The sequence below is a fragment of the Biomphalaria glabrata genome, chromosome 14, assembly GCF_947242115.1.
Source record: "Biomphalaria glabrata chromosome 14, xgBioGlab47.1, whole genome shotgun sequence".
Classification (NCBI taxonomy): domain Eukaryota; kingdom Metazoa; phylum Mollusca; class Gastropoda; family Planorbidae; genus Biomphalaria; species Biomphalaria glabrata.
Genome location: NC_074724.1, coordinates 5,084,204 through 5,103,246, shown reverse-complemented (window position 1 = coordinate 5,103,246; position 19,043 = coordinate 5,084,204). Strand labels below are relative to the sequence as shown.

General features: G+C 35.0%; 1 protein-coding gene across 3 annotated transcripts; it reads left to right on the top strand.

Annotated features, from left to right (window-relative positions):
- The first annotated feature begins 1,662 nt into the window (after positions 1-1,662).
- LOC106055270 (ankyrin repeat domain-containing protein 17-like) lies at positions 1,663-17,584 on the top strand. Of its 3 annotated transcripts, XR_008774698.1 has the most exons (5): positions 1,663-1,929; positions 3,680-3,823; positions 6,322-6,403; positions 7,187-7,312; positions 17,415-17,584. XR_008774698.1 is itself a non-coding variant. In XM_056010136.1 (4 exons), exon 4 carries the CDS (start codon positions 7,392-7,394, stop codon positions 9,876-9,878), a length of 2,487 nt encoding a protein of 828 aa, XP_055866111.1. In that variant the 5' UTR covers positions 1,675-1,929; positions 3,680-3,823; positions 6,322-6,403; positions 7,187-7,391; the 3' UTR covers positions 9,879-12,054. The 3 variants fall into 3 exon arrangements, 2 of the variants coding, with proteins under 2 accessions (XP_055866111.1, XP_013066913.2); XM_056010136.1 differs by lacking the exon at positions 17,415-17,584 and having other exon boundaries at positions 1,675-1,929; positions 7,187-12,054; XM_013211459.2 differs by lacking the exons at positions 6,322-6,403; positions 17,415-17,584 and having other exon boundaries at positions 1,675-1,929; positions 7,187-12,054.
- The last annotated feature ends 1,459 nt before the right edge of the window (positions 17,585-19,043 follow it).

Here is a 19,043-nt window from a genome sequence, read left to right as displayed (position 1 = left end):
TTTCATTAGTTTTTAATTCAGACCAACATCGTAAAATTACTTCGCCCTACTTTAGGCAAACATTCTTGTTTGGGAACTAAAAAGTAAGTAAAGTTTCCCTTTCAGACCTTGCTATCTATAAGGCAGATGATTTTAAGGTCATCAGTTTCTTTGGCCAACGGTTTACAAGCAGGGTGTCTTGTGGCCAGCACAGCGACCAACCGCCTTTACGTCCCCCAACTTAAGTTAGGTACCAATCAGGGGCGTCCTAAAAAAAGCAACAATAAAATAAACATTCAAAATCCCAGTCTTCACCGAGATTTGAACCCAGCACCCCAGGTTCGGAATCCAAGCGCTTAACCACTCGGCCACCGCGCCCTCTCTATTCTTCATGGCTACACTTTAATTTTTGAAGTCTTTTGCCAGTCCTGGTTACTTTTTTTTTTTTTGCTCGATAAATTCCACTGGCCAGGAAAGCACTTTACGAATCCATTTTGTGGTTGTTAACTGATTCAGTCATAAAATGTACACAAATGTACAAAAATGTGTGAACACAAATGCTCAAGTGCAATGCAGATTGTCCTAGTGTACGTATGACATTATTTTACAAAGTGACATATACACATTTGAAACTAACCTCGTAGAGCAATCAGCCAATCATCAAGTGTGTTTGGTTACTCCATCTAACTTTTCAGGGGAATAATAGAAATTCAAACCTCAGATGCGCCTCGAAACACTAGGCCGTTGGCCTTACGAAGCCTCTGATCTGATTTAATCCGCCCTCTATCGCATACCCCTTACTATCACATACCCCTTACTATCACATATCCCTTACTATCACATATCCCTTACTATCACATATCCCTTACTATCACATATCCCTTACTATCACATATCCCTTACTATCACATATCCCTTACTATCACATATCCCTTACTATCACATATCCCTTGCTATCACATATCCCTTGCTATCACATATCCCTTGCTATCACATATCCCTTACTATCACATATCCTTTACTATCACATATCAGTGATATTCTTTACTATCACATATCCCTTGCAATCACATATCTGTTACTATCACATATCCCTTGCAATCACATATCTGTTTCTATCACATATCCCTTACTATCACTTATCACTTGCTATCACATATCCGTGATATTCCTTGCTATCACATATCTGTTACTATCAAATATCCCTTGTCACATATCCCTTGCTATCACATATCCCTTGCTATCACATATCCTGGATATTCCTTACTATCACATATCCCTTGCTATCACATATCCCTTGCTATCACATATCCCTTACTATCACATATCCCTTACTATCACATATTCCTTACTATCACATATCCTGGATATTCCTTACTATCACATATCTCTTGCTTTCACATATCCCTTTGCTGTCACATATCCCTTGCTATCACATAATCCTTTGCTATCACATATCCCTTTGCTATCACATATCCCTTTGCTATCACATATTCCTTTGCTATCACATATCCCTTGCTATCACATATACCTTTGCTATCACATATCCCTTGCACGCTATATTGCTAGCAGTCAACACATGTAGCTCCATACATTTAAAAGCTACCTAAGTAAATGTTACCCCTCTCAGAGTTCTACTCATCTAGTATGCGTGGCTTCTCAACGGGGAATTCCAGGAGACGAGCTCATTTCAGGATTTCCCGGAGTTGAATAGTTTGTTTTTGAGCAATTCAAGACAGGTGATGGCGGAATAAAAAACAAAGCCAGCAGTGTCTTAACACAATATTATACAAGTTTCCGCTAGGATCATCTGAATATAATAATCATATGAAGAATCTGTGTTAAGAACTCTTTATTCTTAACATAAGGAATACATCTGAAGCTCTGTTGCTCAACAGATAGATTTTTGAGTGAACAAAATGATTTCCAGAAGCAAAGGAGACGCAGAAGGTAGGTTATATGACCTGCATCAGTTTTTCCCTAACTTTTTCCGAAACGTAACACTAATTATTTTTTAGGTTGAAATGTTTCTATTATTGAAATAAAGAATAATAATTAATCCATATTCTAAATTAAGTTTTTTTTTCAAGTATAAAACTTTTAAAAAATGTAGATATGATGTAGATGTAATTGGACAAATGTAGATTTCTTTACGTTTAGGCCCTCGCTGTTTCTTTAATGGAGGTACCATGACTTTTGAACTTTTGAATGTTACGAGATGGAAGAGCCAAAGAAACTACAAGTGGACTCTGAATTTAGAATTTTCCAGGAAAACTGAACGGATAGCCAGCGTTTGTTAAGAAAGTGGCTGTTTAAACAAGCAACATTATAAAACAAATATAACAACATTTTTGGTTTGAGCAGCAAATAAAAGATTGTTAAAAGAAGCCTAGAGATTGGTGGGGTTGAGAGGAATATTTACTAAAAAGAGGCGAGAAAATGAGTCATTGGTAAAACTAGTTACAATGCTGCTCATATTTTTAAAAGAAAAATTAAGCCATTTTTTGACACGTAACAAATAATGTAATAAACTTCCATTATATCATTAAGTAATGTAAGAACTAGATAAAACAGGGTTCTAAAAAAATGTTTCAGATCGTTTTCATTTCGTTTTTTCGTACCCTTTCGATTATGTGGCCCGCCACAAGAATGTCAGAATTTAAAATGGCCTTCAGGTCGAACTGGGTTGGGTATCACTGGGTTACAAGAAAATAAATTACAATAACGGTAGCTTGTTTTGAAATAGTTTGGTACCTTCAGAAAACTTGACCATCTTCTTATCTTATATAATACAGACGTTAATTCAAAAAAGAAGATGATTACGTCCTACGCGTCATGCATTTAGTCATGCATATTAACCAATGACTTAAACTCTGCCTAGTCACTGGTTTTCCTGGCTAGCTCAGGCAACCCATTCCATGCTCTAATAGCACTAGGGAAGAAGGAGCATTTGTACACATTTGTCCTAGCATATGGGATGAGGAATGTACCTTTATCTTTGTGTCTTTCAGAGTATGTTATTAAATTTTGTTTTTGTATTTGAAGATTATGGTTCAGTGTTTTATGTATAATTGCTACTTTACTTTTGAGCCTTCTGTCCTGAAGGCTTTCTAAATTTAGTGATTTTACTAAAGGTGTTACTCTAGTCAAATGTGAATATTCGTTTGTTATGAATCTCACTGCTCTATTTTGTGTCTGTTCTAGTTTCTTAATGTTTTCTTAAGTTGAGGGGTCCCAAACAGAGGATACATATTCTATTATTGGCCTAACCAAGGTTAAATAACATTTTAGTTTTATGTTCTTATTTGATTTATAGAAATTTCTTTTAATAAATCCTAATGCTTTGTCTGATTTTTTGATAGCTTCATCAATATGGGGATTCCATGACAGTTTTTCAATTATTATAGGTGATATAATCATTTAATTGTTGATATTTTTTGGTATTTTTGTTTAGAATTAGAGTCAGGGTCATTTTTGTCGGTATTTACTTAGAGCTTAACTCACGTGTAGGTTTAGTAGACTAGTAGTTGATTATTCCAGTAGTTCGTGGAACACCAAGTCAGGCCTCACGGAACTTTAGGATTCCGAGGAACGGTTTGGGAAACACAGATCTTGATGATTCAATGTGAAATTATTTTTATAAATTGTAAAAAATTGATTATTTCTGTCGTAATTATTTTTTCTTCTGATCATTATACAGGATGTTGTCAGATATGACGCCTTGGGGTAGATCTGATATGACGTCATATCACCTATCCTAGGATTGATGGTGAAATAGAAAAAAAAAGACACTGAATGGGATGCATGAAATAAGTTTAAATGACAAAGAACACAATAAGAAGAGGTACGTTTGAAAAGTGTGTAATTAAAATAAATATTCTTTAGGATATGTATTAAGAAAACACCTTAGGCGTAGTTGACATTTTTATAAGTTCCAGAGTGTTGGTTTTGTATTGGCAATTTAGTATACGCATCTACCGAATCACTCCGAATGTCTATGACATTTCCATTGCAAGAGTGCTTTTTTTTTTTTACTTTTTGGTCACCAACCGAACAAAGAAAGAAAGAGTAAAAGTTGATGTTGATTTGATTTCATGCTTAACTATCAATAAATAAAGACAAATATTGTTGTAACTCCGCTCCCGCTGCGACACTGATGGTGCGCATCAACGAAGCAGGACGTTTTGGCTTGCGTATATGTGTTTATTAAGAGGCACACTTTATTTTCAAAAAAGTTTTTTAATATATTACTTTAAAAATTAAAAAACAAAATGAAACGATGAAAGACTAAAAATTGATGCAATTATTTGTTTACATTAACATTGGTTTACTTAATGACTGTACGGTATCTCCAGCTATACATACCAAACACTTGCTAATATAAGTAAAAATATAATACATGTACCATGTTTCTCAAAATACTTTAAATTGCATATACATAGACACCATGGTTATTTGCCTTAGTCGCTGGAATTCAAGGGTTCATTAAAAAAAAGCTACGTGCTTATTAAAGTATCGTCAAATGATATCTCGCGCCAAAACGTCCCGTCGCCAAAACGGCTCGCGCCAAAACGTCCCGTCGCCTAAACGGCGTCGCCAAAACGTCACGTAGCGGCGCATCAAAGCGCTATTCAACACGACTAAGAGAAGGCATGTGGATTCTACAGTAAAGGACTGTTGTTGAAGGGATCTGCAGGTTATGCTAGTCTGGACAGTCTGGGGCTAAGTGCTGTCCTGTGTGACAACAGTGAACTGTTTGGAAGACCTGGGGCGACACTGGGAAGTGTGTTGGTGGTGTGTTCTAGTGTTAAGTAAGGCAAGTAGAACTTAAGACATTACTACCTGTGACTTGATAGATGAAGTACATGTCTAACTCTTTGATTATAGCTGTTTATACATCGTCTATTAATTCCTCCTTCCTTTCGTTAGACACTTCTAAACGGCCTCCCACAGTCGCAAAATCAGTCGTTAGATGAATAGATGGGCATTAGTATAGTCGGAGCGATGTCGCCCACGCAGCCTTTAACCCCTTCCTCACGTAGCTGATTTCTCCATAGGAACGATACCGTATGGGATTATAAGGAATAGATTTTTTTTTACAAAGCTTATATCAACTCACTCTATCTATCTGTCTGGTAAAAAGGTTTGTTCACATTATTTCTCCCACACCCAATCTCGGATCAAGCTGAAATTTCGCAAAATTATTTCTTTTACCTGACAACATAAGCATCAATTTAAAAAAAAAAAGAATTAGTAAATTAACTATTGGTAATTAATTATTTTTTTTGGTGTCTCTAACAAGGGTAAGAAATAGTTCTTGACTGAAGTGGTGATATAAGCTAAACTAGTCCCCTTTACAGGTCGCCGCTTTGAAGTAGGCCTGAGTTTTAAACAAACATTAGAATACTATACAATTTTCTATTTTTAAACTCACTTTACAAGCAGGGGAGGCTCGAGGAGGCGTGAGTCACGTGATCCAATTCAGGTCGTTTTTTTTTTTAATGCTTTTAAAAAGCGATTACGGTAAAATTTACATTCTTTCTCTCACTCTCTCCCCCCCCCCCCCATGTTCCCAACTGGTCCAGATAAGTGATAGGATCATAGCTTAGTGAGAAAACTAGGAGCAGGAAATAAAAATAATAATAATAATAATCTTTATTATCCGTAAGGAAATTTGTCTTACTATTTGTGCATTACACCAAACAAAAAACATTGTAACTATAAGAAACCAAAGTGTACATTCACACCAGACTCACTCATAATTTACATGTGACAAAGTTTATATCAGATTGTTCTTATTTAATGATTTGATTGCCAGGGGAACAAAAGAGTGTTTGAGTCTGTCTTTGCTATCGGTGTCTTGTATCTCTTTTGTGATGGTAAAATCACAAAATCCTGACACAAAGGGTGATTGTTTATTTCGAGGATCTTGTTAATTTTTTTTTTATAGATGTTTGTCTCAAACAACTGCCCAAATGGGGTTTGTTTTTTTGCCAATGATTTTGCCAGCAGCATTTAGGATTCTATTAAGTTTATTTTTATTTTTAATGCTCAGATTGCCATACCAGGCAGTGATATTGAATCTTAAAATATTGCAGATGTGAGCGTGATAAAACATAGCCAAGGCCTTTTCGCTAACATTAAACGAGGACAGTTTTCTTAGTAATCGTAATCTTTGCTGCCCTTTTTTGTCTAGGATAGTACCAGGGTATTTAAAGGTTTGCACAATTTCAATAGTCTCTCCAGCTACAGAAACAATATCATTTTCCTTCTTGTCCCTACGAAAATCGATTATCATTTCTTTGTTTTTTTTACATTTAATAATAAAAATTATCTTTACAGTATTCTTCAATGAGTAAATGAAGTTGTATACTGTTAAAAGCTGATGAGAAATCAATAAAGAACAATCTTACATAAGTGTTCGGTAAGTCCAGATGTTTGTAGACACAGTTGAAAATATTTAGGATGGCATCGTCTACACCTTTACCCTTTTGGTTAGCAAATTGTAAAGGGTCTAACTTATTACAAAGATCATTCAGAAGAAACATTGTAACCAATTTTTCTAAACATTTAGACACAATGGAAGTAAGTGAAACAGGTCTATAGTCATTCATTTCCTTCGGTTTGGAAACCTTTGGCACAGGTACAATTATAGATGACTTCCACACAGGTGGTATCTCATGGTTTAGTAATGAAGTAGAAAAAATATCTTGGAAAGGTTCAGCTAGTTGTTCAGCACATTCTTTTAAGATTCGCCCTTTTATTCCATCAGGCCTACCAGCTTTGGGTTGACGTTTTTGAAAATGTTACAAACTTGCTCTCTAGTAATCGCTAATTCTAAGCAGTTGTTAACATTGACATCCTCAAGGGCTTTGAGTCTTAGATAATTAAAATCTTTCGTGTCGAAGCGACAATAAAAATCATTTAACTCGTTGGCCAATGTTTTTTCGTCTCTTGTAGCAAGAGCTAAACAAAAACAATTGGTAAAAATATTTCGCACAGATTTTGTTGTTGTTGATCTAAATCTATAACAAATTTAATGACATGGATGATCAAAACTAATTGATTCAATTACACATCGTATAAGTTTTGTTTGTGTTTTTTTAAAGTATTTTTTAAATGTTTTTCTTGTTAAAATATAAATTTAAGAATGCATTGGTTTCGAATCTTATAAGAAATAGAATTTTTTTTTTTCGTTTTTCTTCAGAATTTAGTTTTGATGTCAGAATGAATGCGTCCGCATCACAGACCTCTGTCATCAACATCTACTTCTGATCATACAGTAATGAAGTGTGGACATTACAGATAGAACCTGATACATTCAATTTTACAGGTTAAATCTATAAAAACATATGAATTATTAGGATGAAAAAGTAAAATGTTAAAGTAAACATCTTGTTAATATTGTGTGCATGCTTTATATTTTTTATAATTTAGTACATTATTTTTTATTATTTAAAAACAGATTTACTATACATTTTGAAACCATAATATTCCTAATAAGATACACTTATAAAATGAGCGATAGGGAAGGGAATAGTTCCGTGCAATGTATGGATGTCAATACTGTCAGCAGGTCTTCAGCCTTAGCGAGCCAGAAAATGATCAAGGAAATATTTGATTTGTTACCCCTGAAGTTAATTTTTTCTATATCTAAATTTATATTTACGAGGAAAGCGTGCTTGAATAGTATGTCCAGGAAAGGACACTCAAAAGCAGTGACCATCTCATTATTGTTAGATGCTACTAGCGTCATTTCTGCGAGGCTTGGCGACAGGCGTGTCTCATTGCTGATGTTAGCCGCAAGCAACGGTCACCCGAAGACTGTTGAAGAGCTTTTGAATGGTGGCGTCGATATCGACGCGCAAGATCTTGATGGACTGACTGCGCTGATGTGGGCTATCGGCGGAAAACATTTGAATATTGTAATCAGACTGATCGATTGTCACGCTAGCGTCTCCATTAAAGACAAACTAGGACAATCAGTTCTAATGAAGGGAGCATTGGCTGGGGACAAAAAAATAGTCGAATTTTTAACTACAAAAAAATGCAACTATAATGAGGTCGATTATGAGGGAAACACCCCTTTGATGTTAGCCACCTTAAACTCTAACACGGAAGTCATAGAATACTTTCTCGAGATCGGGGCTGATGTCAACATCAAGAACCCAAGAGGTATCTCGGCTTTGATGTTGGCGTCTCAAAAGAAAGGGAAGGCTCCTTTGAAAGCCCTCCTGAAAAATATGGATAATATTGACGATCAAGACGAGGATGGGAACACGGCATTGCTGCACGCTGCTGACTGTGGACACAAAGACAATGTATCACTACTCTGCAAGAACAAGGCCAACATTAACCACCGAAACCTTTCTGGGAAAACCGCATTGATGCTAGCCGCAATAAAAGGTCACGTAGAAGTGGTTAAGAGTCTAATCGACTTGAAGGCTGAACTGTTTGTGAAGGATGAAAAGCAGAACACTGCCTTGCTCTACGCCGTGGAGAGTGGATCATTGGACACAGTGAAAGCTTTAGTGAAGTGTGGCGCTGACGTTAACACCAAACATGCGCAGTGTCTTACTGTTTTAATGAGAGCCGCAGAACTGGGTTTTAATGATATCATCAAGTTTTTATTACAAAAGAAGGTTTCTATAAACCAATACGATGCAGTTAATCAAACCCCTTTGATGAAAGCAGCTTTCAACGGACATCTAGAAACAGTCAAATTGCTCTTGAAAGAGGGAGCAGTTCTAGACATGGCTTGTGTGAAGAAAAACACGGCACTTATGTGGTCGATTAAGAATGAAATGAAAGACGTAGCCATTTTTTTAATTTGTAAAGGCTCAAATCTTGAACTGGAAAATACAGACGGAATGACAGCTGTACTGCTAGCCTCCTTGTGTGACAATAAGGACATTCTTCAAAAAATTGTGACATTTAACAACTTTGATATTAACAAGTGCCAATCAAAACTAGGAACACCACTCATGCTTGCAGCTTCCGGCGGGAAAACGAGCAATATGACGTTCTTAGTTGGCAGAAATGCCAATGTCAATGACTGCAATCATGAATACGACTCAGCTTTAACTTTGGCAGCAAAGAATGGAAAGCTGGAATCCGTTCAATGGCTCCTCGAAAAAGGAGCCAATAAGGATCACCAGAACGCAAAAGGTAACACAGCTCTAATGTTGGCTCTGAAAAGCGGACACTTAGACACGGCTTCAGCTCTAATAAGTAGTCAGGCCAATGTTAACTTACGCAACTGTGACAATGAGACGGCGATAGTGATCGCCGTCAAGGAAAAACTTAACAGCATAATTGAAGAATTAGTGGAGAATGGCGCTGACCTTGACCTCGCTTACTCCGATGGTGAGACTTGCTTGATGATAGCACTAGGGCTTGGGCACCGGGACATGGCTGTGGCTCTAATAAACAGTAGCACTAATATAAATATTGATGGTCAAGACGCCAAAGGAAGGACTGCCTTGATGAGAGTAGTCAGCAAAGGAGATGCTGAGCTAGTAGAGATGTTACTAAACTACGGAGCAAACGTTTATCTGACTGACAACAAGGGAGAAACTGCTCTAGAGAAAGCTGAAAAGTACAGGCATGAAGAAATAGTTCAACTGATAGCTAAAGCTATTGAGACATCTGCCGATATTTTGCGCTGCGAAGAGTTACAGGATGAGGAAAGACAATTGATTTCTGAAACGTATAAGGATGAACTAGAGCTAGATACTAAAAGGGTATCAAACACTACACAGCCTAATGGAGAGGAACATAGATCACCTTGTGTAAGCCCTACAGAGAAGCTGAGCTCGATTATTAAGTGTTGGGTAAACTTAGCTGCAGTACGGAAAACTAAGTTCATTAAAATCAGATATAAAAGTTCTCAAAAATAAGCAATGAATCACATTATGAAAAAAAAATTGGGCATTAGATGTGCATGTAGTATTATAACTCAATGTTTATGATTTCGAAACGAATTCTTTTTTTTTTCTCGATGTTGATGTGCGTGTGTTTAGATGCGTGTTAGCCTTTTAAAAAAAAAGCCATCAATACAAGAAATTATTACAAAGCTTATATCAAACATCTATGTCTGTCTGTCTGTCTGTCTGTCTTGTACTAATTTTGAACCCGTTAGTTCTTCCACTTTCCTTTCTTGGGTCCAGCTAAAACTTTGCTCAGATATTCATTGTTCCTAACAAAACATGGATCAATAAAAAAAAAATTAACCATTTATTAATTAAATTACCTTACCTTCACCTATCCCTTAGTCTGTTGGACCGTTGGGGTACCAACAAGACTCGTCGACCGTCTTTCTCCATTCCTCCCTGTCTTTTGCCTTGTTTAGAACCTCTTTAGTTAATTAAATAGTGATAATTAATTCATTTTATTTGATATTGATATTTGATATAAATATGCAAATATAGAGTTTTTTCCCTTGGATAAGCTTTTTTTAAAAGTGTTTTTTTTTTTTTTTTGGTTTTGTTTTTGCTTGTTTTTATATTTGTAACAATAGTTTAGTTGTTCAAAGCAAAAACAAACAAAAAATGTGTCTATACGTGTGAACAGTTAGAGGGAGCAATTGTTTCAATTCTGTAGTAGATCTGTGTGTATCTCTTGATAAGGTAACGAAATCTATACTCAAAATATGTTTCAATAATTCACAGGATCTCTTAAATCTTTGTAGTTTCGAGTTATACGAAACTGTAACAATTCATTTTAATGTATTTTGTTGATGTTAAAAGTTATGTTAGAAAAGTGCCTTTAAACCTTACATCCGCCTACATGCTTTGTTGTCATTAATCACTACCTAATGGTAGCAAAACTATGTCACACTTTATTATAAAATACTTTGTTATGACATACTTTGTGACATACTTTAATATGACCTACTTTATTACGACCCACTTTATTATGCCCTACTTTATTATGACCGACTTTATTTTGATATACTTTATTATAACATTACTTTATTATGACCTACTTTGTTATAGCACACCCTATTATTATATACTTTAATATAACATACATTATGACTGACATTACGGCATACTTTTTTATGCCTTGATAAAAAAAAAATAGACGGCGTAATTCTGAGCAGTGGGACCTTTCTGGTTAAGTGGTAAAGCACTTGTTGAGGGGTTGAGGGCTCAAATCCTGTTGAAAATGTTCTGACCAGAGAACTTGCAAGGTGGACTACCTAAGGGCCGGTTCTAGAATATAACTATGGGGTAACTTACCCCTATATATATAAACCAAAATAAATCAGGTATTATCATAAATGGTAGTAATATAATCTAATGAAAAAAAATATTTAATGGATTCTAAGTAAATTGTGTAAGAAAAAAATCAAAACATTCACCTAGTCATAGTTTTTTACATGTATTGACACTGCATTTTATGTTAAGATTACTCAAAAGAGCGAATTTAAAATTCATTTATTATTTGTATTTTTTTAAAATTATCATATGTTTTGATTACTATTGATTGAATTGTTTTGTATTTCGGTTAGTATCGATTATAGTTTTTATAAATATCGATTCCATACTTGTGCGTTTTGCCATTATATTTTTTTTATATTTTCCTGTTGCTGTTATGTATTAGCAATTAAACTTACAAAATGAGATGTCGGCCTGTTATTTTATCAATGGTTTATAACTCCCGTCCAACACCAGTGAAAAAAAAACCCTGAAAACTCGTTCAATGTATTCATTAATGTATTTGCAGCGTAGTACTTGCATTTACTCTGTAATACATTTATCATTTTGGCCATCAAAAGTAATTAGTGACGAACTCATAGTTTACATTAAATTTATAGACCTAAGTATAGAATTCTATTACTGCATGTATATATGATCTAGGCCTACTTGTTGTTTACATATTTGTCTGTGTGTTTTTTTTTACCTTTTATATGTTCTTTCTCATTTATTAACCCTTTAGACGCGTTTGGTAGCTTAGCCTCTAAACTAGTCTAAACACTAGAATTGTAATTCCATTTTGTATGCACTCATTGTAAAAAAGCTCAGCACTTTAAGAGTTAAAGAACTGGGGAAATAAAACAATCTTCTTGTTGTTAAGTCGTTATTCTTGATTCTTCATAGATAGTAGATTAAACTTTTTGTTCCTATTTTTTTAAAGATTGTTAATTAAATTAGTTATATTAATCAATTATTGAATGAAACTATTTACTTCTTGAACAAAATTAAATTTAACTTACAAATACAAAAACAAAAACGTAATAAAATACCCAGAAAGAAACAAAGATGAATACATATTTTTTTTTACTCCATATGTAAGTGGGAAGGTTTTCACATATTGGGCTCGTTAATTCTATGCACTGTCTCCACTCATATTTTACATTTCATTGAATAGGCACATTTCTAGCTAACAATAAGAACAAAACCAAACAGTTATAAAATAAGTATGAATCATTTAATTAAACAAAGAAGGGAAGTGTATTGACAAAGGAGAATAACAATATTAAATCTGTAGGCCTATATTTATGTGATATATATATATATATATATATATATATATATATATATATATATATATATATATATATATATATATATATATATATATATATATATATATTTCAATCATACATTTGAGTCCAAAAGAAAATCCGCTGCCGAGGACAGATTACCGACAGACAATAGTTATGCCTGCGTTAGAGCGGCAAAATATATAGGTCACAGCTGGGGCTGCGTAGCCACGGGAAATACCGCATTCCTCATTAACCTTCGAACTCGAAGACAAGCCTTATTATTTATTATATTTTAATGATGTACTTTCATATCGATCGTGTATTGATTAAAGGAAGATCGGTTTCTGTTCTATTTGTCATCTTATTCCTGCCAGATGTTAATAGATCATCCTATGGTGGATTCGATGTTTTTATATATTAATAATTAAATATTAGGCCTGCTCAAAATGCAGGGCCTCCAAGGAGGTCAAGCCCTCCGGGCCCCCAAACTATGAAAAATTCCTAGCTACGCCCCTGCCGGTAACAAGCAGGCAGGTTGTGTGCACGTTACATAGAGCTAGTTTCGGCTGTTGAGAACAGTACCAGGAAAAAGAAGAAGAGGCAGACAGAGAAAGCGATGGGAGAGCAACATAAAAGAATGGACGGGCCTACCATTGATAGAGGTTCTAAACAAGGCAAAAGACAGGGAGGAATGGAGAAAGACGGTCGACGAGTCTTGCTTGGTGCCCCAACGGTCCAACAGACTAATGGATGAGTAAAGGTAAAAAAAAAAAGGTTGAGTAGAGAAATCTTTCTTGCTTGTCTTAGCATCTATTGGAGTAGAGAAATCTTTCTTGCTTGTCTTAGCATCTATTGGAGTAGAGAAATCTTTCTTGCTTGTCTTAGCATCTATTGGAGTAGAGAAATCTTTCTTGCTTGTCTTAGCATCTATTGGAGTAGAGAAATCTTTCTTGCTTGTCTTAGCATCTATTGGAGTAGAGAAATCTTTCTTGCTTGTCTTAGCATCTATTGGAGTAGAGAAATCTTTCTTGCTTGTCTTAGCATCTATTGGAGTTTTACATTCATCTTATATAGATTCAACAAAACTTCTGATTTATATAATCACTAGTGCCAGGTCCAATAGATTTTAAGAATTGTAAGTTTCTAATTTAAATATGCATTGGTGCTGGATACAGTAAATTTAAAGATTTTGAATTTCTAATTTACAAAAGGAACGCGCATTTTCTAGATATCAATATATAGGTCTGTGTTCTGGAGCTAGTCCAGGCGCACGGTGTCAGAAGTCATCGTGAGATATATAGTGTGCTGTCAAAAATGCATATAAAGGCTTTATAATCAAAACAAATTAATCATGATCTAGTTTCTATGAATTTTCATTTCTTTAACAAGCATTAATAGTTCACGTCTTAAATTTAAGGAGATGCGTAAACAGCATGATATGAGCTTAGCAAGGGTAGATAAATCTGTCTTGTTTATGAATATTGAGGTTGTCATTTAAGAGTTCTCTCTCCCTTGCTCTATTATTCGTTGTCTCAAACTGATTGCTGGAGTGACCGCGTTCAAATGCTGCGATGTGGGGTGCGGCGTGCTATCTTCGCATTGAGAATAGAAGGGTTTGGGGCGCTGAGAGGGATTTTTTTTCTTTCCAGAAAAAAATCTTTTCTATTTGCATTAATGGACCTATATACTTGAGTATTAATCTAGTAAACTGACATTCAATGTTAAAAAAAAATTAAATAACATATTATCTTTCAAGTAGGACTGCCCTTAGTGTTTTCGCGTAAGAATGTTACCGAAAGACAGGCAAAATGAGGGGATGTCCTCTTTTGTCTTGTCCTTCGTCCTACAGACTTACTTAAACTTAGATCCTTTCGCGACGTTCAGCGCATTGGGTGGCAAACTGTCTCCATAAAATCTGCCACTGCCAATGTCTGAAGACCTTTTCCACTGCTCTTAGGTCCTCCATAAAAGTGTTTCGCCAAGTTATACGACGACGCTCCCTGTTTGAGCTGTCCTCGTCATGGCCTCCATGTCATCGCAACCCTTGGTATGCGTAATGGACCTCATTAACCAATCGTAAACAAACAACATTTAGTCACGTGATCTTATTGATAAAACAACGAAAAAAACTATCACGTGACAACCATCATGAATTAAACATTAGATCATAAATTATATAGAAGAGATAGAGCACCACGTGGCTAAATGTTGTTTGTTTACGGTTGGTGAATGAGGTCCATTCATTTTGTCGGAAAACTTGTCCCGCAACCTCACGCATGGGCTTAAAGTAAAATTATATCCAGCTTTTACCCTACTGTGTACCGAAATTACTTCTTTTTTTTGTGGACAGGACTCCATTGTTTATTTTCTGTTATTTACATGTTTATGTTCCTATAACTTCTAGGCGGGATGATTGTAGTGTAACTGAGTTGTTTCTTTTATGCGTGTGTCCAGCGGTGTCAGAAGGTCGTGTCCAGTGTGTGTTCATAGTAGTTAAGCAATGTCGTGTGAGATGTGTTTGTACTCGTTCCCTGTCTACTGCAATCTTGTCGAATAAAGCCATGTGTGTTACACGTGAGTTGAATAAAGCCATGTGTGTTACACGTGAGTTGAATAAAGCCATGTGTGTTACACGTGAGTTGAATAAAGCCATGTGTTACACGTTACCCAATGTTTTCTCTAAAACTTTTTTTCTAGTCCTGTACGATGCCCTTACCAATAGGAAGCACTAGGTCACTAAGCGGCTGCATAGTTTGCCTATGTCTAAAGCCGGACCTGATGCCGTAGTACCCCATTACTGCTCAGATAGTTTCACTGACGATACTTTCAAATTTCAATGGCTTTTTTCAAAGTCAACAAATTCAACAAAGTCAACAAATTTTGAGCAAGAGATTGCCTTTCGACACCGAATTACGCAATTGTTCTGAGTGTTGCACATAATTTTGCTTGCCTGGTTCGGGCCTGTTCTTCCATCAAGTTTTCACCAGATGCTCCCTTTTAAGCAGGATTCTGTTGAAAGTCTTGCTTGCTACCTACCAGCCCTTGGCCAGTCTCGTTAACCAAACTATGTGTGGCGTATCTGCGTGTCTGGTTCAGACCTTAGCCTGAAGCGCTGACGTTGGGGGAAGGCAATGTCCCCATTAGTTATCTAGATTTACTGATTGCTTTCCAAGTAATTACCAACAATCATAGATTGCTACGTGTCACCTGGTGCGCATACCCTGCCGCCTAAGACAGCTTGCGTGCCTCAATGACCCTCAGAGCTATACTGGAGGAGCTCATCCATCCTGGCAGGTACTACCAAGCCAGACAAAAAGGTGCATCCCCCTCACTAGGACATAAAGGTTGTGGATATGCTAACAAAGTGTCCGTTTTATATTATATTATAAGGATTGTATTATACTGTATTATATTATACTGTATTGTATTATACTGCAGCTATTTGGTGAAAATATCGAAACAAAAATTGCAAAGTTTAAGACTTGATTTTTTTTCGCAACTTAGATTAGATTGCGAATCTTTCAAAACTGTTTATTAATTATTATAATTTTTATTTTATTTATTATGATAACTGAAAAAGGAAGAGATAACTTCCAAGAAAGGTTTTTTCTTATCAGTTTGAGAGTCCCAGAGATTTCGTGATACATGAATTAATTGATGAATAAATGAATAAATTATTTGCCCTGGCTGCCCGTCCCTCCAACTATATGCTCTTTGACTTGTTCCAAGTCCCAGACTTTTGGACCGTAAATTCTAGTATTCCTTTAACCTCCCTGTCACGTGTTTATAATGTTTATTTGATTTGATGATGTTGATGATATATAGGCCTATGCAGGTTCGGAAGTGCCGTAACTATGGTTCAAACACTTTAGTAATCAATGAAGTAACAAAGTGTTGATATGCTTTTCTAGAGTTTTAATTAATTTAAACTTGAACTTTTAAAGTATTTTAATGATGTACTAATGAAAAATTGTTGTTGTTTTTTTTAAAGATAAAATTATTTCACCTCCCTACAGTGTATGTTTAAAAGTGAGAAAGTTATGATTTTTTTTTTATGGCGTTTTGACCTAACATTGTTGACATGGAACAAGTAAGGAGAGCGTCTCGCTAGCTAAGCTAGAAGAGACCCGCCCCCCCCCCCCAGATCAAAAGTTAAAAAGTTGGAATTGAGTTTTATAGACGATAGATTTACTTATTAAATAAGAAATGTAATAGTAGATCTAGTATTAGTTTTAAATTTTTAGCTCACAAATCTGATTTCTAGAACTACAAGAAATATCAGAGCGGTGTGGACAAAGTGGCGGCATTGTGATGGCAGAAAATAACAAAATTGTACCTCTTATCTTTCTGAATAGACACAAGGCTAATGGATCAGCCAATAGTAGTCAGGAATAATTTCAAACCCAAGCTCTCAAATTAAATTTAGAGACAGCTAAAGCTGTACCTCTTGTCTTTCTGAATAGACACAAGGCTAATGGAGCAGCCAATAGTAGTCAGGAATAATTTCAAACCCAAGCTCTCAAATTAAATTTAGAGACAGCTAAAGCTGTACCTCTTGTCTTTCTGAATAGACACAAGGCTAATGGATCAACCAATAGTAGTCAGGAATAATTTCAAACCCAAGCTCTCAAATTAAATTTAGAGACAGCTAAAGCTGTACCTCTTGTCTTTCTGAATAGACACAAGGCTAATGGAGCAACCAATAGTAGTCAGGAATAATTTCAAACCCAAGCTCTCAAATTAAATTCAGGGACAGCTAAAGCTGTACCTATCTCCACTCTTTTTTTCCCCCAAAATATTTGTTTCTGCCATCTTGCCCATATCCTGGCAGTAATGCACTCATTGACATTTTGGGTCATTCTCTGCAAACACATTTCCAGCAGAATGTCGGAAGTTAGGCGTTCATATATGGGTTTTTATATTGTCAGCTCCATTTTTAGAGATGAAGCTGTTACTTTTACCTTTATGAGATGGAGCCAGAGGTAAAGCACCAAGAAGTGTTTCCATCAGGGCATCCATCAAGTCGAAGAGGCATGATGTGGTGTTGTCATTATCTTCCTTCAAAGTTCTTCAGTGACACTGGAACAGATTTATTTAATCTTATAAAAAATAGCCAAAATAGATTAACAAATCCAAACAGTTGTTATTTAAAATAAAATGAATAAAATCATAGCAATGAGTGCAAAACTTAATTAGTATGATCACAATGAGTAATATTTAATTACCTTTGTTTACTGTGGTATTATCTGTTATGTAAATAAAATAAAATAAATGTAAATAAATAAATTAATGAATAATATGAGCAGTATCAAAATATATATTGTCTATTTTTTGTGGAAAACGCATTTACTATTTTATTGATATTTATTTCTATGAAATGGTAACAAACTTCATGTAACGAGTATTTTTAAAAATAACCTTCACTATTGTACAATGATGTTGAAGACAATGATTAAATACATGCTTACGCTTTTTTTTATAACTGTGCTAATCATGATATAGTGCATAATCCCAAACACAGTAAATTTTCCCTTTTTTTTTTAAATAAAAAATCAAGTCTCTACATTAGGGATGTACTATCCAATCAATTACTTTGTATCATTTGGATTGTAGGTTCCAATCAAATCAATCGTAGTTTGCTTATCATTTTGGATTGTACTTTTAAATCATTTTCCTTCTATGTTTATCATTTGGATTGTGACAAAGTTTTTTTTTAAATGTTTCACACTTTGAGTGTTGTATAAGTATGATTAAAGTCAAATAAATGTTTAAAAGATATTCACGTTTTGAACTTGTCATTATTTCTGTTACTATGTATGTGTTATTGGACTTTTTAATTAGCTTAGAGAATCGATCTAGTTATTTTATGAGTAGAACTGCTACCTGATGTGTAGGTCGCAGCTGCTGCCAAGTAGCCATGTGAAATAGTTAATCATTAGTCATTAATCTTCGGACTCGAAGACAAGCTGCATTAGTTTAGCTAGTATATTCGATGAAAAGAAACCAACAACGTTCATATTCCATTTCTATTTTTAAAAAATGCTGAGAATTCTTGTATTGGTTTTTAGTAGACCTAATTAAGCTTCTATTCAATATCAACAGAAAAAACTTTCTATAGAGACCTTTTTTTTTTTTACGGTACTTTGTTTTTATAACATTACTAATCCATTATAACAACGGAGAACAAACTGAAATGATAAATGGCTGCTAATAACAAAAATTAAACTCGAGATACCTTAAGAAACAGTGTTGGGCCAGCTACTGTTTCTAATTTGCACTACATAATCTACGCTACCTAGTTATATTAGTTAAGGAACATAAGTCTGGATTTTGCAGATGTGTATTATGTATGAATCAATAAAAATACGACTAGGTCCCGTTACTGACAAGTCATTAAACAGAATTAGACGAATTGCAGAAACCGGAATTAAATTTGAGCATGTCTTACTACCCAGAAAAATGTCAATTATTATTGAGTACGGTAATTAAAAAATACCTTTATGATAAACTAGTAACAGACTAAAAATCATATTTAGTTTTCTCTCATTAAAATGTATGATTAGATAATATC

Bases quoted from the DNA above. Each gene is read 5' to 3' on its own strand.
- LOC106055270 (XM_013211459.2), top strand. From the start codon at position 7,392: ATGCTTTATATTTTTTATAATTTAGTACATTATTTTTTATTATTTAAA.